General features: G+C 47.3%; 1 protein-coding gene across 2 annotated transcripts in view; it reads left to right on the top strand.

The window, feature by feature from the left end:
* Nucleotides 1-576: 576 nt before the first annotated feature.
* Nucleotides 577-21056, top strand: part of NPL (N-acetylneuraminate pyruvate lyase) — a 34401-nt gene continuing 13921 nt past the window's right edge. For both annotated transcript variants that reach the window (XM_036272849.1, XM_036272850.1), the window contains exons 1-6: nt 577-610; nt 4129-4214; nt 12854-12927; nt 15577-15664; nt 18630-18687; nt 20288-20363. In XM_036272849.1, the coding sequence (XP_036128742.1) occupies nt 4147-4214; nt 12854-12927; nt 15577-15664; nt 18630-18687; nt 20288-20363 (364 nt within the window). In that variant the 5' untranslated portion in view covers nt 577-610; nt 4129-4146. The remainder of the gene's footprint in view (nt 611-4128; nt 4215-12853; nt 12928-15576; nt 15665-18629; nt 18688-20287; nt 20364-21056) is intronic.

Genomic DNA, 21056 nt, shown 5'->3' with positions numbered 1-21056 from the left:
CTTTGCTTCGAAATACTTTTCCCTTTCAAAACTCTTCCCATTGTTCTCAGGACTAAGCCAGAAACGCTGGTGCATTAGATCCTAATCCGCTTTTATTACGCGGTCACCTCTTTTTATTACGCGGTCACCTCCTTTTTTCACAGGAGAATGTGCGGGGTTGGGACAGGGCACCCACCGCTTCTCGAACAGCAGCGGGAGGCGCAAGGCCCACCGCCCAGAAATACCTGCGGCCTCAGGGCCCGGGGCAGGGGGTGTCAAGGCGCCCTGGGGGCGCCCCCAGCGGGAGCCGGACAGGCGACAGCGGGATCCCGTGAGCACGCGCTGCGGACGCCCAGGTGCCCGCGCCAGTGCTCGCAGCCCGCGGGGCCGCCCAGCCACCTGGGTCGGGTGACACCCGGGAGGCGCAAACTGCGCCCCTGGGGTGCGGGACGCGCGCCCCCGCAGCCCTCGCGCTCCGCTGGCACCGGCGCGACACAGTCCCGGGCCCCTGGGCGTGGCGGGCACGCGTGCGGGCCGGGCGGCCGCGGGCAGAAAGGGCGGGCGGAGCGGAACGGCGACTCGCGCGGAGCGGCGGCCACGGCCCGGCGGAGGCGGCGGACCCCGGCGCCCGGTGAGCGCGGCCCGCATGGACGGGCGGGACCGAAAGGCCCCGGGGGACTCGCAGGGGACGGGACTCGGGTGGGTGGGAAGGAGGCTCCCCAGGCAAAGGAGAAGGCAGACAAACTGGGAAGCGGGGCGGGAGGAAGTGTGAAGGCGACACCCCCGGGGAGCAAGTGTCCAGACAGACTTGGGACAAAGTCTTGGATTCCTTCAAGATCCTTTTGTCAAAATGACCAGAATCAGCGGTTGAGCAGAAGAGAGTTTAGTGATTAAATTTGATACAAACTCTTCATTTTAGGGGAAGTTGGTCGTAGTTCTGTGTCTTGGTTTTGCTTGTTTCTGTTTCTCTTTCTTCCTCTCCAAGTACTTCTCTGTCATGTCATTCTCCTTACCCGGAATTGCAGCCTCTCTCGCCCCTAGAAATGGTCTTCCTCCCTCCCTCCCACCCACCCTTCTTTCCTTCCTTCCTTCCTTCCTTCCTTCCTTCCTTCCTTCCTTCCTTCCTTCCTTCCTTCCTTCCTTCCTTCCTTCCTTCCTTCCTTCCCTTTGCCCTTTTCAGAGAATTTGACTAAGGCAACCTGAATCATTTGTGCTAAGTGTTCTTGTCTGCGGATAGAGGCCTAAGATTTCAAGAGCGATAGCCCCTCCTCCGTGTTTTCAGTAATGATATTCTAAATTCACATTAAACTTTAGGCTGGAGAATATTCTAACCACTTGCTTTTGATACAAGCTATAAAGAATGTCAAGCATAATATTGCCAGGTTCGTTTTAAACTTAAATGGACAGAACATGGATGCTTCTCTAGTTACAGCTGCTGTGACCTTTTACCCCATCTCTTCCTGTAAGAGTTTTCATGGTTCACAAAGTCAGCAAACTGCTCGTTTATTTGGTTTGTTGCTCTGTGCAAAGATACATGTTTAGGTGGTTCCTGCCCCCAGATGGCTTACTGTCTGGAAGAGGAGCCCAAACGACCCTGTTCATGACTCTGATGTAAGGTTTGAAATTAAAAGCCAGTGTTTGGGGAAATGTTAAGGGGTACAAAATTATCTTCATCTTGGGGGATCAGGGAATCTTTCCTAGCTTTTTAAAAGTTGGCTAGACTGAAGGCTGAAGTGGGGGAGAATGGCATCCCCGGTGGGAGAACCACCGGAGAAAGGCAAGCAGCCAGATGGGACAGGGCAGGTGGCAACAGGGAACAGCTGGGCTAGGGCACTTGCAGGCATGAAGGGATCTTTACGAAGACCCAGGCCAGGGAGTTTGGTATTTAGTTCTTGGAAGCCAGGATGGGAAGCTATTGGTGAAGGCGAGGTCAGAAATGTCCGTGCTGACTGGAAGGTTAATCTGGCAGCCGGAGTGGATTGAAAGAAGATAAGCGGGTTGGGCCGTGATTCCCAACTCGCATCTCACTCCCCCATGCTTTGACAGTTTTAACTAATCAGGCCCGGCCTGGGTGGCTCAGTGGTCGAGCATCAACCCACGCACCAAGAGGTCACTGGTTTGATTCCGGGTCAGGGCACATGCCCAGGTTGTGGATCAAACCCCTAGTGGGGGGCATGCAGGAGGCAGCCAATCCATGTTCTCTCTCATCGATGTTTCTATCTCTCTCTCCCTCTCCCTTCCTTTTTCTCTAAAAATAAAGGGGAAAAAAACCTGAAAGCTTTAACTAATCAAACTATGCTTAAGTCACAACTTGAATTCTTTCAATCAAAGACAAATATGTGTATAACAGCCAGCCTGAGCTTCTGCTCATCATAAGAATATCAGTGTACCTGCCCCAAGCATGAAATAAATGCAGCCAACAGCCCAAGCATATAAAGGTCGAGTGTAAACAACCTCATACTGTTCAATTCCGGAGCCGTTTCATGCTGAACCCAGTTGTTGGGACTCTTATCGCTTGAACCTTCTTGAGCCCCCATGAGCCCCTTGGACCTGGGTTGTGCCCATGGGTGTAGATAAGAGGTAACAAAGGGTAAGTTACAAGAGGGGCAGTAAGGGGGCAGGGAAGGAATGCAGGAAAGAAGATAACAGAATTGAAACGACTTAGTACCTGAATAGCAGAGAGTAGCTGGGGTTGGGGAGGAGGTTTCGGTGGAGCTGAGATGACAGGAAACAGGATGCTGGTAAGGGAGTAATGATAGTACTTACTAATGTCCTTTAGCCATCGGATAAGACTTCATGGAAGGGCCTGAACTTGTACTCACTGTGTCTGCCACTGTTGTTAAGCACGTTATGAGAATTAATTCACTTAATTCTCTCAACAACCCTAGGAAGTATGATTACTATTAACCCCATTTACAGGAGGAGAAATTGAAATATAGAGGGGTTAAATAACAGTTACAGTGGATTTTTTTAATGTGCCATTGTCCTCAAAACTATAATATACCTCCTCTTGTTGATTACCTGTAGACATTAGTGTATTTGCTCTAAGCCAACCATGTTTTATATAATTGTCACCAAATACTATCTGATTATATTTTATGTTCTTCTTCAGTTTTGAGGCTTTGCATCGGTGGCTTCAGATTTTTGTGTCTTGCAGCTCAACAAAAATAACAATAACATGTCTATAACTAGTAACTGGCAGAACTGGGGGTTGAACTAGGCAGTCTGCCTGTGGAACCCAGGGTTTTAACCTGGATGCCCTGTTGCCTCTCATTACCTGTTTTGGACAACTTCTTGGCTTTTTTATACTGGTTATGGACAGGCACACTGTCTAACAGATGGTGAGGGATCCTTTTGTCCCAAATGACTTAGGTCAGGTTGACTCAACAGTGATCTCCCCACATGTGGAAGTCATCATCCAGCTACAATCTGAACACTTTATTCAGTCAACCAGAAAGTCATTTTGAACTGGATACAGGTGTCTGCAGAGCACTTGGTGAAGGAAAAGCAAAGGCAAATGAAGCATATTGCCCGTCCTGGGGAGTTCATACTAGTGAGAGAGAGGTGAATGGATAATCACGATGTAGTTTCTGTGGTTTACTAGAAGTAGGAAAACAAGACAAAACTGGTCAAAATTCGCATCTGAAAGGAGAGCTAATAAATCTGAAACAAGCTACAGAAAGCACACTGAAGCCTTAAAACTATAAGAGCTGGTTTTGGGTGAAAATCTTGCTTAACAGAATGAAGATTAGAAAGAGTTAAGAATGTGTCTTTTCTCCTGACCATATTTCAATTTAAGTACTAGTAATTCTTTATATAGTTGAGCTCCCTGAGTTAGGTGCATGTTCTTTCTTTGGTCCAGTGTTTTTTATCCCTGCTCTTTGAAGTTCGACATTGCGTCAAACATCTAGATAAAATCAGAGGCATTTCCCATGGTATCTTGCCAGACCACAGCTCTCCTGACTTTAAAAAATAGTTTCCTCTCCTTTGGAATTAAGCCCTAAAATTCTACATTCTTTCTTGCTCTCTGTGTTTGCATGCTTGTAAGCATTTTTCACAGTCCTAAATGGTGAAGAGACTTTGCCCGGGAGTTTTATTATTAATTGACATTCCCTGAAGAAGAGAGGGATTCTGTTGTGTATTTTCCAGGTTTTCTTCAGCAGCTCAATGGCCTCCTCGAAGAAGAAGCTTCAAGGTCTGGTTGCTGCAACCATCACGCCAATGACTGAACATGGGTAACTACCATTTGGGATCAAAAAGGGATCTGTTCTCACGCCACTAAAATGGACAGATGTTCTCTATATAGCAGTCACTTAAACTCTGTACTTCTGTGGTACCGTTGCCAAGTGGCAGCTTCTGTCAGTCATTCACCTGCACTGTCTGTGGCCCCAAGTCAGAGACCAGGTCTCTAGATCTCAAAGTGCAGAAAGAGAGAGGATACGATATAGCAGCTCACCTTTTCCCCAGTGTCTGTAAGTCCACAATGCAAATTCTCCTTGGACTTTATCGCACCCTTGGCTTTCCCCAAAAAAGCCAGTGGAATTGGATGAGACTTTCATTTCAGCAGGATTTGACCTCAAACCCTGGTCTGGCCCCTCTAGATCTGTCTCTGGACATCTGCATGATTCCACAGTAGGCTGTATATAGAGGTGATAAAAGTGGGGACGTTGCTGTAAGAGAGACACCTTAGGCGTGTTTGCAGTCTCATTTCAACATCGGTTAAGTGTTGTTGGGGAGCCTGCAAGAGTGGGGGTAACAACAGATGATTGCTGAGAAATCACTGGCCAATCAAGAGCGGGGATAACAACAGATAATTGCTGAGAAATCACTGGCCAAGCAAAAGAGGGAAGTAACAAGCAGATGACTTCCAAATGAATAGTGTGGCAGTCCCTTTGCTTAGACTGTCAGATAATGGTCATGTGTCATACATGTCCATGCATGACATACAGTTCCTCCCTGGATATTGCCACTTAGAAAAAGGAGATTCTTCCACCTCCTGGGTCTAAATGTTTTTGACCTTTTAGAGGAGTCAGAAAGACTAAAAACCATCAGAATTCCGGCTTTAAGGTTTTTTTTTTCTTCCTCTACAAAATACGATGATCATAGCTACATCATGGAGTTATGAGCATTCAGTGAGACTATCTATAGATTAGTATTTGGCACAGGGTCAGTATGCACTTAGGCCCATAAGTTTGAACTGCTTTAGTAGCATAAGACAGGGGTAAAAGGAAGATGAGGAATTTAAGGTATCTTTAAATAAGGCTTTTACTTATTTTTGGTGGTCTGTTGCTGAATTTGTAAACATTACCCTACCCCTTTAAAGTAGATTTCTTATAACATTTACTGTTCTCATTCAAAGTCAGCCATAGTACAGTTTTCCTTTTAGATCATTGTGAGCTCAAGACTTCAAGCTTCTAAGATTCATGAAAAATCACATCTTTGCTAGGTCAGATTCTTGCTGAGATGACATTTGGATTATTCAATGGTTAGTAGCATTTCTTCCCCTGTTACTTTCCACAATTTCTAAGAAAGACTGGAGTCAGCTCCTTCTCTTTGTCAGCCACTTGTTGGACAGATAAGACAGAGGCCATGTGATTGCATGAGCAGGCAGAACTACTTCCTGCTATGGAATAAGATCCTGTTTGCAAACTCAAAACACTACATCTGGTTGATGCTACTTTAATCTTTCTTCTTTTTTTTAAATCCTCACCCGAGGATATTTTTCCATTTTATCTTCAGATAGAGTGGACGAGAGAGAGAGAGAGAGAGAGAGAGAGAGAGAGAAAAGAGACACATTGACCAGTTGTCTCCCTCATGACCCCAACCAGGGCCAAGGACTGAACCGCAACCAAGGTACGTGCCCTTGACCGAAATCAAACCCGTGACTCTGGTTTGTGGGCTGACTCTCTAACCCTGAGCCAAACCGGCCAGGGTGTACTTTAACCTTTTCAATCAGACCCCTCTTAGCCTAGACGTGGCTTCTTAAAACAGTCTTAGTTGTTCATCTGGGACCCACTAAGAGTGCTGGTGTCCCCCCCCCCCCCATTCTGCTGTTTTCCTGGGACTCCAGGCCCCATGTATTGGAAATTACTAACAGACCTTTTCTCCATTTTCCACATACCTCTGGCCCTCTTATCTTAATTTCACTATTTCCTCTTTTTTGTCATCAAATCAAAATAAGAATGCACTTTTCTGTAAGAGACTTGTAAGAATTAAATTAGTACACTTTAAAAGTCTTTAGCACGTAGTAGGCACATAGCTCCATTCATTCCCTTTCCCCTGCACCTGCTCCATCCAAACATGTCTGTTCGTACAAAGCAGGTCGGGGGCACCCACCAGGAGCAGGCGGGCATTAACTTACTTGCCCAGAAGGGAATCTGCACTTTGGACACATTTCCAAGAGATAGAATGAAAAGAAGGGTCACGTGGACTCTCACGCCTGGACATTCTGCCTGGTGGCCCGCCACTGTGGGAGTTTTCCTACTTGGCTCATATTGTATACCGTGGCCTCATTGATTGGGAATGGCTGACCAAGAGCTAGTCCCCTGCATCCTTTTTTCTTCATGATTCTAAGGAATTCTCATCACCAAAGCAACTCTCTGGATATAAGTTGATGTCTTCAAGTGAGAAAATTGGCAAAAAGAACATGTTAGATAGAGTTCTTAACCTTCATTCGGCTTTGCCACCGACTGGCTGTCTGACCCTGGGGGTGTCCTGTCACCTCTTAAAAGTTCACTTTCATGTTCTGTAAGGAGAGGAAAGACAACCACGTGATCTCTAAGACCCATGCAAATGCTGGGAGTCTGCAGTCCTCTGAGGATATGTCATCGGGGTATCTTGGTGATCCCCATTAAATGAGAGCAAATAAAATGCCCGCAACTCCGGTTTCTCCTGCACACTGTAGCCCAGTGAGCTTCCTCGTAAACCAGTGGAATCACGTCACTCTCCTCTTTAAATCTCTGTTGACTCCACTCCTTGCAACTCATTGTACGATCCATGGACCATTTACTCTAACGTCACATAGGAACTTGCTGGGAATGCAGAATTTCAGGTCTTACTTCATACCAGTGAATCAGAACGGACATTTTAACCATAATTCTAGATGACTTGTTAGCACATTGACGTCTGAGATAAACCTAAACCCTCTGGGTGGCAGAGGAAGTCCTGTTCGGTCTACCCGTTCTGCTACACTTGCATTTCCCCAAGCACCTCATGCCCTTCCATCCTCTGCGCCTTTCCACCTTCGCATTCCTCTGCCTGTTTCCACCACCACCCTCTCTTTCTCTTCTCCACTCGAACACTCACTTTCCTCAATACCATCCTTTGGTGATTGTTCCCCATTTTCCCTAAAAGAAGTGAGAGGCTCCTTCCCCTGTGATCCCACAGCACCCTGTGCATACCTTTTCCCATTACGTCAGAATTATTTGTTTACAGTCAGTATTACAATAACTGTTTGTTACATGCCTGCCTCTCCCAGCAGGCTCTGAACGGCTTAACCTTGTTCAACAGATAGTTTCTCTAGTACCAGGCAATACACAAGGATTGAGCATGTATCTGATTTATCTTGGTATCTTCAGCGTCTAGCACAGTGTGTGGTGAATTTATGGTATTTAACGAGTGAATATACTGCAGGGATGACTATTGCTGATGGTTAAGGAAAAGGAAGAAAGGAAGCTAACTGTAATTGGCTAAACACTATGTGTCAGTCGTCATGCTGGGCTTTTTTTTTTTTAAATCCTCACCCGAGGATACGTTTCCATTTATCTTCAGGTAGAGTGTGAGGGAGAAAGAGAGAGAGAGAAAGAGAGAAACATCAGCGTGAGAGAAACATAAGGACTGGTTGCCTCCCCCACGACCCCAACCAGGGCTGTGGATCAAACTGCAACCGAGGTACATGCCCTTGACTGGAATCAAACCTGCGCCTCTCTGGTCTGTGGGCCAATGCTCTAACCCAGCGGTTCTCCACCTTCCTAATGCCGCGACCCTTTAATACAGTTCCTCATGTCGTGGTGACCTCCAACCATACAATTATTTTTGTTGCTACTTCACAACTGTAATTTTGCTACTGTTATGTCTTAGGCAACCGCTGTGAGAGGGTCGTTCGACCCCCAAAGGGGTCACGACCCACAGGTTGAGAACCACTGCTAACCGCTGAGCCAAACCAGCCGGGGCCATGCTGGGCATCTTAATGTACACGTTCCAACTGAATGTTCACGACGACTCTGCGGCAGAGCTATTAGCCCTGTTTTTGCAATGAATGAATGAAACCGAGATCCTAAAGCTCTTTCCCCTAGCCACATAGCCGGAAAGGAAATTCCTTCTCTACCCTTGACTTCACCGGGGGAATCTTCACCACATCATCTAGTAAAACAAAACCCATGACCTGCTGGGGTGGGAGTACAGATCGCTGCCTTTTCAACTGTGCTTGGGAAACCACGGGACCCAGAACAGGCCTGGCAAGGTGGGCAGACATGATCCCTGCCCACTTCTGTGCCGCAGGAGCTTCGAAGTAACCAGGTAGTTACTTTGCCAAAAGCACATGTAACTTGCACTGAGCGCGGTGCTGAAAGACACAGGTGAAGGGCAAACAACTGGAACGTCAGGTTCTGACGCAGGCCGACCTTGCCCGTAGGAACAGAGCCCGTCCGGCTGATCTGTCTTCTCCGAGGAAAGTCTTTCCTGTGCATCGTGTGCCAGGAGAGGGAACAAACAGGAATGGGGATTTTTCCCTCGAAAGACATTTCAGAAAAATTCTGTCATCCTTACACTGTAAGAGGAGAGAGAGAGACAGTACATGCGGTTTCACCCGCTCAGGGCCTTGATTTGTGGCTCAAATAATTGGATTAGAGGGCCCTCCTCTTACAGAGTTTGGAAGTAAACTAAATGTCTAAGAATAGAGCATTAGCTAGATTAATTATGTTCATTTATACAGTGAAATGCTGTATAGCCAGGATAGTAACAGAATATCTGGGGAAATAGTCAATTTGGAATGCTGTAAAAAAATATTACAATAATGTATAATATGCCTACATTCATGAAAGAAAATACGATATTGTGTATTTGTGAATAGAAAAATATCAAACTGCCCTGGCCGGTTTGGCTCAGCGGTTAGAGCGTCGGCCTGCGGTCCAGAGAGACCCGGGTTCGGTTCCCGCTAAGGGCATGTACCTCGGTTGCAGTTTGTCCCCGGCCCTGGTTGGGTCATGCAGGTGGCAGCCACTCGATGTGTCCTTTTCACATCGATGTTTCTCTCTCTCTTCCTCTCTTTCCCTCCCACTCTATCTGAACAACAAATGGAAAAATGTCCTTGGGTGAGGATAAAAAAGAAAAATATCAAACTAATAAGAGCAATTATCTCCAGAGAGACCCTGCGTGGATGTTTTTTCCCTTCTTATTGTGTATACTTTCTAAAATATGTTATATAGCTTCTGTGTGAAAAAAAGTTAAACACTTTTATTTAAAATATAATGATGGACCTAAGGCAAAGAATCTGAACCCACAGGAACTGAAATTAAGTTTGAGTTAAGAATGCAAGTGACGCCCTGGCCGGTTTGGCTCAGCGGTTAGAGCGTCGGCCTGCGGTCCGGAGAGACCCGGGTTCGGTTCCCGCTAAGGGCGCGTACCTTGGTTGCAGTTTGTCCCCAGCCCTGGTTGGGTCGTGTGGGTGGCAACCACTCGATGTGTCGCTTTCACGTCGATGTTTCTCTCTCTCTCTCTCTCTCCCTCCCACTCTATCTGAACAAAATATCGAAAAATGTCCTCGGGTGAGGATAAAAAAAAAAAAAAAAAAAAAGAATGCAAGTGACTACAGCAAGCATGGGGTTTGGCTCCTGGCCAGTCCCCCCACCGAGGTGGCCAGTGGTTAGATGTAATCTCAGGGGAAGGATGGGGAGAGAAGATGCAGAGATAGCCAGTCCAGCTGTTTCAAAAGGCTGGCTGGTGCCACTTCTCACTTCCCTGAGCACCAAACCCCAAACAGCCAGTGAGGAGAAGAAGAATTAATTCTCGTTGTTTCCTTCTCTCTGGTGACTTCCTGGTAACTGACACAGTGCCTGCAGCAGTGGACGGAAACCCAGACACTGGGGGGAGGTAGAGTAGATGGGGAAACAGGGAAGGGAGCAAAGTCCCCAGAGAGAATTACCATCCGGTCACCACCCTGGCCCTGCTCTTTGGGTGCCTTTGTGACACACATGGAAAGAGCTCTGGGTGATTTCACTCAGCTCACTGTGACGGGGCCCCCGAGCATCTCTGCCAAGGGTTGCAGACTTGCACCTGTAGTCAGGCAGGGACCTGACGTTCCTGAGGTGACCCGGGGCTCCGTGGGGCAGCCACTACGCTTCCCAGCCAGTTGGTGCTGAATGGAAACGTGGACCTGGCCTGTTAGAGCTTCTGACTTTTCAAATAAAATCTTTTTTTTTTTAGTATGAAAAGTTTAACATTGTGGAAGTCTGACTTCCGTTCACGTAATTTTAAACTCATAGCCTTCCCTATTTTCCGCCGTGGTTTAGTTTAGCTCCTTCACCCAGTGAACGTAATAGCGGACTTGAAAGGGGTTGTGCAAGAGTGAGGATGAGCAACTCTCAAGGCAGATCACGGGTGTTTCATTACCGTTGTCCGTTCCCGCCTGGCAACTCCTGTCCCAGCCCGGTGCAGAGGAGGGATTGCAAGGTATACAGGGTACAGTCCATGCCTTCAGGACGTTCTCACTGCCACTCAGAGGTGGGCACAAATAATTGATGTTGATAATAAGAGAGACGTGGACTCGGCTGCAGGTGTGAGGATTTCTGGTTTTCGGCACTGCGGAGTAAGAACAGCATTTCACTGGAGCCAGACACAGTGCTGAGCACGTGGCCTGGCCTTCGAGGCCCACTTGGTGGAGGGGGTCGCTGCTGAGTTTGGGAGTCCACCTCGGGGAGACACCCACACAGCCTAACAGACTGAGTAGGTCCGTTTCTCTCTGTAAGAATTTCTGAGGATGTAAACAAGCTCTCCAGCTTTCTCTCCCCAGTGAGAAAGCGTTAGATTAAACCAAAAGAAGGCACAGTGCCCCCCAGGCCTGGGCCGTCCAGAGCTCTGCGGTCTTCTCTCTTCTCCTTGGTGACAAAGGCAGGGCCTCTGGCAGGGCCCTGAGTGAGTGAGCGGGCCTGGGCGGTGTTAACGCGTCGGTGAGAGCGTGCGGAAGCTGCTGTGTTGGGAGCTGTCACTCCAGCACAGGCTGCTGCCCAGGGAGGTGCGTCCCAGTTTTCCATCTGTGATTCAGAGTCCCCTGGGTCTGCTGGGGCTGTTTCTTGGCTGTTTGCGTGAGTAGATGGACATCACTGGTCAAAACCAGTTCGTGTCACACAAGCGAAGCCCCTCCGGATTGTTCCTGCGTCTCAGAGCCCCCCGAGTGGGAAAGAGCTGATGCAAGAAGCAAGGAGCTGGTGTGGTTCCCAGCAGTCAGACGTCTGAGGCAGAGCGAGTTCAAGACGTTGAGCAGGTCTAGCTGACCTACAGGAGGGTCCTGAGATGTACCATCTAGCCAGCTAATGCCCCCATTTTTTATTTCAGTAGGAGCAACCTGAATCCATTCCTGCCACGCATTCAGGGAGCCTCCTTGCTCAGCGAATCTGAGAGGCCAGGATTTGGCATTTGAGCAAGTGAGGCAGGGAGGGCAGTGATTACTACACGAGCCATTAGGGAGGGAGTCTGCTCCTTTTGGAGACTTCTGACTACACTAAAGCACACCTGTTCCGGGGCAAGCCCAGCTGGTTGTCATCTGCCTGGGGTGGGCACCATTGCCTGTGAATTCCTTGCTGTGGTCTCTCTTGTTCCCATGCCCTTTGACAATACTCTTCAGTGTCTTCGTTTTCCATATGAATCAGGCTCTTTTGTTTCATTTTGGGTTTTTTTAAGGACTGCAATTGGTAAATAAGGAAAGAATGTTAATAGAGGTAAAATTAAATTAGGATTCTCTGGCCCCACTGACAAAGTGCAAATTGCGGCTGACTAGCACTTTGTTTCTTGGCAACGTAACCATGGATTCCACAGTGTTTGACACCGACTTGCCCCACAGTCCTCCTTCATGTTTTCACCCTCCATCCCCCACCCTCTGCGCCTATATACTTCGAATAAGAGCAGGTGGCATTATATGGTTTGTGTTTGAGTCATTTTCTAGAGTTTGCAATAATAGGATTTGAAGGAGAAGAGCCCTTATTGCCTTAAGCGTCAGATGTTTGCAAGCTCAGTACTCGGCAAGGTGCTCTTGTTACAATGCAGATTCTGACTGCAGGACTGTGCGGGGCCTGGGACTCTGCATTTCTAACAGACTCCCCCAGGTGCTACTGTCGTGAGGACCACACTTTGGGGCGCAAAGTGACAGCGAAGTTCCTTTCCGACTAGGAATCCTCTTCCGTTTAAAACTAGCAGATACAGATGGAGTTAAGCTTTCATTTGTTGTCCCAAATATTAAGTACTAAAATTCTTAGATTGGTAAGATTGAATTTTTCTATTTTGTAAGCCTAAGCGATGATTATTTCTCACCAAGTAGAAAATGTTCTCATTTAACCATGCCCCCTAACATCGCTCTTCCCCAAAAGAACAAAAGATGATTCAGTAACTTCTTTTGAAATGTTACTTGTGATGATCTTTAATAATTAAATGTAAAGCCTTTGTTGATTAATAGTGTTTTGCTCACATAAGAAATACCTGGCTGAGCAGAGAAATCACCAGACTCAGAAGAATAAAAACCACAGGTATTGTTTGGAGGTGGCTAAGAATCTCATTGACTAGGTGGATTTTCAAAACTATCAACATAGAGCAGATTATAGGTTTGGGGACTGATTAAATAATATTCTAAAAAAGACTAAATATACTTTTTTCCCGTGTCTTTTAGAGAAATCAACTTTTCGGTAATTGGTCAGTACGTGGATTATCTTGTGGAAAAGCAAGGAGTGAAGAATATCTTTGGTAAGTCATCTTCAGAGATTTCTCTACATAACTCTAATTCAATCCTCAGAAAGTAGCTGTCACCTGGTTACTAGCCAGGACCCAAGATGTCACAGCATCACTGTGTCACAGGTTATGACTGAGCTACGTCAAATTTGTGAATCTGTAGACTCATCAATTTTAGACCTCAAAAAACCACCTCAAGAGCCCTGGCCGGTTTGGCTCAGCACTTAGAGCGTCCAGACGCCTGCGGTCCAGAGAGACCCGGGTTCGGTTCCCGCTAAGGGCATGTACCTCGGTTGCAGTTTGTCCCCGGCCCTGGTTGGTCGTGCTGGTGGCAGCCACTCGATGTGTCCCTTTCACATCGATGTTTCCCTCTCTCTCTCTTCTTCTCTCTCCCTCCCACTCTGTCTGTACAAAAAATGGAAAAATGTCCTCAGGTGAGGAAAAAAAAAAAAAAAACCACCTCAAGAGATTATCTAATTTAGTGGTGTGCCTTCAAAACAGATACAGTATTATTTTTATCCCCATTTGAAGAAGAAACTCAATGGTTTAGGTACGTTATTATTTAGGATGCCCGAGTCTATTCAGCCAAGAAGTGGTAGAGGAACAACAAAAACCAGGCTTCTCTCTCTCTCTCTCTCTCATTTATTGATTTTAGAGAGAGGGAGGAAGGGAGACAGAGAGAAGAGGGAAAGAGAGAGGGAGAGAAGTATCCATGTTTGTTGTTCCTCTTATGTATGCATTCATTAGCTAATTCTTTTTTTTTATCCTCGAGGATATTTTTCCATTTTTTTTGTACAGATAGAGAGGGAGGGAGAGAGAGGAAGGGAGAGAGAGAGAAACATCGACGTGAAGGGACACATCGAGTGGCTGCCACCCGCACGACCAACCAGGGCCGGGGACAAACTGCAACCAAAGTACGTGCCCTTAGCAGGAACCGAACCCGGGTCTCTCCGGACCGCAGGCCGACGCTCTAACCGCTGAGCCAAACTGGCCAGGGCTCATTAGCTAATTCTTATATGTGACTGGGGAGTGAACCCACAACCTTGGCATATTGGGATAACACTCTAGCCAACGGAGCTGCCCAGCTAGGCCCAGGCTTCTATCTCTTAAGAATGGGCTTTATTCTTTCTTCACCCAGACCTTTCCTAGTGTACCTGTAAGAAAGACTCCAACAGTGGCACATAAAGGAATCACAGGTCTAGCAGTCACCCTCATTTTGCACAGAGGGAAATCGGAAAAATCAGGCTTGACCTGTTTAAGCCTGACGACTATGCCTACCTGCAACTACGCTGCCCCTTGTGTTGGGCCTCAGCCCCTTGGATTGGTTGTCATTCTGAGGTCACTACACCTTGGGCCTGAGCTACTGCTCTACCAACAGGTCCTTTCAGAACTGGGGGCACCACGGTTGTAATCAGAGCAGGTTAAAACTTCTGTGAAAAGGTGATTGGGCCACATGTCACAACCAAAACCTGATTCCAGAACCACTCTGTCCCCCTGTGGCTCCAAGCCATAGTGGGGGGACAGACTCTGCCTCCTCAAAGGGCTGTGGGGAGCATGCTCAAAGTGTCTTGAGGACCCAAAAGAGTGATAAAAAACACTTTTCTACCCTCCTCGCCTCCCACCCTCCTCCTCTGTCCCAGCCGAGTGCTCAGTGTTTGGAGATCCAAAGTGCTGCCATATGCATTAGGCCCAGTGATGTATCCTGTGCCATTTGCATCCTTTCTGTGACCTATTAAGAGATTACTTGACTAGCTCTGAGCTACAAACTGAGCCAGTTTGGCTCAGCGGTTTAGAGCGTCGGCCTGCAAACCAGAGAGTCCCAGGTTCAGTTCCTGCTAAGGGCACGTACCTCGGTTGCGGTTTGTCCGCAGCCCTGGTTGGGGCTGTGTGGGTGGCAACTAGTCGATGTGTCTCTCTCATATCGATGTTTCTCTCTCTCTCTTGCCCCGCCCCCTCCTGCTCTATCTGAAGATAAATGCAAAAATGTCCTTGGGTGAGGATAAAAAAAAAAAGAGAAAGATTACTTGACTAGAAGGAAAAGTTTTTGAATCAGAGACCTGAATTCAAAATTGGATCTCTAGTTAGTGATTCAGAACCTCACATTTTCACCTGTAAATGGGAAGAATTATTTGTACTTTGCAGGGCTGTTGTGAGAAGAAGTGAATATAGAAGAGTGCTTGCTACAAGAGACAGTAACAATCTGGTGCTTTCTTATGAATTATTATAGAAACAAATGTCCTAGAGTGCACCAATGCAGAACCACAGGCAGAGGTCATGACCCCTGGACATCCCAGTACCGGATGGTGTTGATTTTCCTGCCATTCAAGCCCAAATATCAAACTGGGTGGTGTGTTGCAGATTTGCCCAAAACAAGGGCAATTATCTGTGTCTTTGCTCTCTACCCTGATAACAATGACAGATTTATAATTATAAGTCAGAATTCACTTCCTGCTACTTTTGACAAGGTGAAGATGGAAAACAGAGTGAGTACGAGGTGCAAGTGGAAACATGGCATTCCCCTCCCGGATTCTATCCTCTGATGTTTCTCCAGGTCACGTCCTCTTGATCCGGGATTTCTGCCCCCCTCCTCACCCCCCCAGCATTGGTGTTGGATGAGTGAAAGGTATTGGCTGGTCCCACTGACTGCCTCTTTGTTTGCAACAGTGAATGGCACAACGGGAGAAGGCCTGTCTCTGAGCATCTCAGAGCGCCGCCGGGTCGCAGAGGAGTGGGTGACAAAAGGGAGGAACAAGTGAGTAGCTCCATTCGCATAAAAATACTCATCTGTACGCATTGCTCTTCCTCCCTGGGACAGCCTCCCTGCCTTCCAGTCACAAGTCAGGCTGGAGGTCAGCTTGTGGGGAAATGAGCAGGGACCCGAGGATCCCAGCGCTTGGATGAGGAGCCCAGGCAGGGAAGCGCCCTTCCTCTCTGTGGGGAAGGGCAGCCTGGCTCTCAGATTCCATCCAGAAATGGAGCCTGCCTCTCATCTATCCATCAATCAGTCTTCTTGGGTTACCTGGCCTTGGGCTGGGGATAAGCGGGGAAGGTGCTGGTGGCTGACTCTGCTGGGCTCCTGGCTCTTCTGCTGAGAGAGCCCTGCTCCTTCCCTTCTCGGGATGGGTACCTGATGCTTCTGTCAGCCCTGCTCCCTTACAGGTCTTCTCTGGGCAGCCGATCAGCATGCTCTCTACGGGCTTCCTCTTGTCTCGGCGCATTTCCTGCATCCTCTAAACTTCAGTGTGATGGCATATTTTCATTACAATTCTCAGTTCATGTCATGGTCAAACAAACAGGATGGTGTCAGTTCGACGAGCACATTCAGTTAACCAAGTTTTCTTTGTTGTCTATCACGTTGTTGTGTGTGACGCCCCGAGCCGGCACCGGGGATGGAAAACGGGACCTCTGCCCTCAGGTTGTTTATCACCCAGTGGAGATGTCAGGTCACAAAAACAACTTTCTGATCCTTCTGATAAATGGTATGAACAGGGATCAGAGGAGGGAGTGAGCGCTGCTGCCGAATGGAAGTAGAAGCAAAAAATTAGAGGTAAATCCCAAGAGAGCCTGGAGCAGAGGCCGGCAACATGGAGCCGTGAGCCTTCAGGGGCCCCGGAGCACCGCCAGCACCCTGAACTATAAGCCAGCTTTGGGTACAGGTCCACAGACACATTTTCTGGTGATCCACCAGCTGTCGGCTAATTCTCAGGCAGATCCTGGGCCCAGGGAGTTTCGAGACCGTGGGCAGAGTCAAAGAAGAAGAAGGCTAAGGAGACACATTTAGAAGAAGCTCCAGAAACAGGGACACTGGCGTGGAAGGGGACAGAGAGCCCTGGGAAGCTAGGCGGGAGTTGGGAGTGTCACTGAAGAAAGACAGGTTCAGCAAGTGTCCATGTCGCATGGAACTGAAAAGGGGACTGGAGGCCAGGCTGCCTGGGCCGGGGGCCTCTTGCCAGCTCTGTGAACTGGGCAAGTCTTATCACCCTGTGCTTCATGTACCACAGGAATAAAAGTAGTCCCTCCCGTACAAGGTGGTGGTGAGGATTCAAACAGCGCCTGGCGTGGTCCCGACTGTCACATAAGAATTCACCGGGGTTATTCGCAGTGAAGGCTGTGTTCATTAGGACTCTCGTTATAGTGGCTGAGAGGCCGTGAGAGTCAGCGGGTGGAGGACTGAGAAGGCACACGGAGGACATGGGGGACATGGCCAGTGACCCTGGACAGAGCAGAGCCAGTGGCGGTCGTAGCAGAAGCAGGCCGCAGTGGCCGACGAGCGCAGCGGACCTGTGACGGGGGCCGGAGCCTGCTTATTCTCAGGAGAGATTTCTGGAGAGGAAGGAGAGATGGAGTGGTAGACTGGGGAGGAGGACGGGCCACCTCTTTTGCTTCGAGCAGGAAAGTCCTGAGCATGTTTCTGTGCCGACAGGACTCCGCCGTGGGAAAAGAGATTAAAGAGAATGGAGAACCGAGGGTCTCGGCTGGGGAGTGAAATAAAACCGAGGGTAGGGAGAGGAGCAATGGGAGACAGCCAGGAATTGGGGGGTGGGAGCAGAGCCGCGACACGGCTCAATGCAGAGGAGGAAACGAGAGGAGTCTGTGTGGAAGCAGCTTTATCTCTGGTGTCCGGGAGGCGAAGGCATCTGCCCAGAACACGAAGTTGGGGTGAAATTTAAAGCTCAAGAATGAAATAGCCACTGCAGGGAATTAAAGAGGCAAGTAAGTCAGGCCAACCAGAAGGCCTTCGGGAGCCTCCTTCTCCTGAATCGGAAATGATCAGTTTGCATTAAAGCCATATGGTGGTTCTCTCTAGCAGCATCTAGCAACCGGGTGGAGGGGAGCAAGAAATGGATGATTGTTTTAACTTAAGCCAGGAAAGAGAGACAAGGAGGTCATGCAATAAAGCCGTGGGTAAGAGTCAAACAAGTCAGTCAACTTCTTGTCTCCTTTCAGAAGTCTTTTATTATCTGTTAACAATGCAAATCCGATCACGGGATCCCTTCCCAGCAAGGTCTCATTTTACCTAAGACAGAACAACTCAGAATCAGTGCAGGATACAGTGAATGGGCCTAAATGGAAACGTGGTGTCTCCTTCCCGCGAGGACGAGGACGGGTCTGTGTCGTTCAGAGTGCCTCAGAAGACTCCCTCGGACACCTGGATCCGTAGCAGGGTCTTGTTAGTCCTCCTCTGAGTAGACCAGTCTCACTGTGCCTCTTCCATGAGATGAGCATTGGAGTCTCAGAGAAAACCTCTTAGGGCCAAATTCTAGGGACTTAAAGATAGGAAAAAGCTTCTTACAGTGAATGAATTTCTCATACGGCTGGTTTCTGGTTGTACTCTTGAGGGACCTCTCTATGTCTATCTTCCACACAAAATAAATCTCAGTTTTACACCTATCTTTATGCACATAATCACCATCAAATACAGCATCTAGAACAATGCTTTGTCCAAAAAAATGTAACAAAGTAATGATTAACCAGTTACTGGTTTCAAATTTCTACTCCTCAGCGGGACCTTAAATTTTATTCTCTGGACATTCTTTTTTTTTTTTTATAAATCCCGATTAGATTAATTAGAAATAGACCACTACAGAATTTAATAGTCATGAGGTTGAAGTTAATCAGATATTAGCTAACTGCTAAAATCAGCACAAACCGAGACAGTGTAGCCCCTCTCTGTTGTCATAAATGTCAAGTGACGCAACCGTGCTTTTCTTCTGTAGGTTGGACCAGGTGGTAATTCATGTAGGAGCCCTGAGCTTGAAGGAGTCGCAAGAACTGGTATGTATGTAGGTCCATCCGGGAGAGACCATTCGAAGGACCTCCATTTTTATGCTGAAGTTAAAATCAATACCACTTTTGCTATATATTGGATGCTCTGCTGGAGAGTATAAGGTGTGGGAACTCAGAGAGCTTGCCATCTAGAAGATGGGAGATGGGGTTCAGCCATGATGAGTGGTAGAAATTGAGCATTGCTGCCTGGAGAGAGGGAGAGAGAACGAAACAGGAAAGATCGCCCCCGCCCATGTTCAAAGCAGCACTACTCACAGGGGCCAGCAGGTGGAAGCAGCCCAAATGCTCGTCCAAGGATGAATGGATAACACAAAATAGGTACACAGACAGCGGAATATTACTCAGCCTTCAAAGGAGGGAGATCCATCCTATTATATGCTACCATGTGGATGAAACCACTTTGAGAACAATATGTTAAGTGAAAAAGACTAGCCATGTGGATAAGTGGGGACTGTGATATCTGGTCTTTGTCCCTTTTCTGGCACAGAGCTCCTAAAACCCCTAGAACGTCCTGTGATGAGAGCAATAAAAGTGTCTCTTGTTAGGTAATGAGGTAACTTTTGTAAAGCACCCAAGCATGGGGCTGGTTGCCAGGAAAACCAACCAAGTGACTAATAGATTACAGGGGAAGGGGCTGGAAGTTGAATAACTCACCAATAGCCAATGATTTAATCAATTATGCCTATGAAACGGTGCCTCCATCAAAATTCAGAAGTGGGGGTGGGGGTTCAGAGAGCCTCCAGGTTGAACAAGAGGAGACCTGGGCAGAGTGCCATGGAGCTCCGCACCCTTTCCCCATGCCTTACCCTGTGCCTCTCTTCATCTGGCTGATCCTGGGTTATATCCTTTAAAATAAACTGGTGATCTAGTAAGTAAAATGTTTCTGAGTTATGTGAGCCACTCTAGCAAATCAATCAACCTGAAAGGGTTAGTAACATTGCAAAGGGTAAAGGTAAAACCTTGCAAAAGGTGGAAACTGTGAAAAATGTGTTGCTTGCATGACCTTTGCTCAGCCTTCTGTTGAGTAAGGATTATCAGATTATCTGCAAGACAATAAATCACCCAGCAGATGCAGGATGTGATACCAGACCAGTCCAATTGCAAAGTGGACAATGGGTCAGGCAGAGTACGTCAGTAGGAACTGCCGGAAGCTAGAAATAGCGTATATAACGTACACCCCAACTGTTATTTGGGTCTGACCCCTTTTTGCGCTCAGCCCATCTGCACCCAGGCAGATGCAATAAAATCATTTTGTTCTACATTGGCCTTGTGTTGTGAATGTGATCTCCCACCGGCTCAGACCTTTTACAACCCAAGGAGGAGGTTGTTGGAACCTCTGATCTACAGCCAGTGAGTCAACACCACAGGTGATAACCTGAGCTTATGACTGGCATCTGAAGTGGGAGGAGGGGGATAGGGGACTAAGCCCTTAACCTCTGGAATCTGACTATCCAGGTAGGTAGTGTCCAGGGAGAATTGTAGGATGCCCAGCTAGTGTCAGAGAATTGCTTGTTGGTGCGGGGAAACCCCCACACCTACACACATCAGAACTGTGACCAGATCCATAATGGTCTTTCTTCTTTTGAAGGCCAAACATGCAGCAGAAATAGGAGCCGATGGCATCGCTGTCATTGCACCTTTCTTTCTCAAGCCACAGAACAAAGGTAATTAGGTCTAAATGCACAGTATCTCACAGGTTCACTTCTTCGCCTTTTTCCACAGTGGTTGTATTTAACTCATGAAAGTGAAGTTTTATGGACTGTAGGTATGACGGTGCAGTGGTACAGCAGTTCTCCAGAGTATCTGGCCTCCTGGATCCGTAAAAGAAAAGACTTCATTAAAGGATCTCATTTCCTTTGCCAAGTAATCTGATTGGGTCATGCATCAAGCTCGGGTCAACCTGCAAGTGTCTGTGTTTGAGTCAGGTGTCCACTCCTTATTGTATGAATTGTGCAGTGTGTCAGAGTCACATGGCCAAGCTTGAGATCATTGTTCTCAAAAAAGAAGAATATAAGTGCTGAGCATTTTGAGATTACATGTTCTATACAAGTTTGAGTGAATGATGAATTTGAAAAGATATTTCACAGAAACATCTATCTTCCAAAATATCAAGGTATTGTTTTTCCCTCCTCTACACTCTCTATAAAAAGTACTTGTGGTTTCCAAGTACACTGTCATTTTAATCCTTTTGATTAGCAAAACAAAAGAGAGAGAGAAAGAAATACAATTTTTTTAAGGATTAGGAACAGACAAAATGTTATTTGCACACTTGATTAAATAAATCCATATCTAAATGTATAATGGGCTGAAATGATCATGTAATAACACCTATTATTGTTGTTAATATCAATAAGTAA

The sequence above is a fragment of the Molossus molossus genome, unplaced genomic scaffold (genome assembly GCF_014108415.1).
Source record: "Molossus molossus isolate mMolMol1 unplaced genomic scaffold, mMolMol1.p scaffold_m16_p_20, whole genome shotgun sequence".
Classification (NCBI taxonomy): Eukaryota; Metazoa; Chordata; class Mammalia; order Chiroptera; family Molossidae; genus Molossus; species Molossus molossus.
Note: the sequence above shows the minus strand (reverse complement) of the source record. Positions and strands in the feature narration are given on the sequence as shown.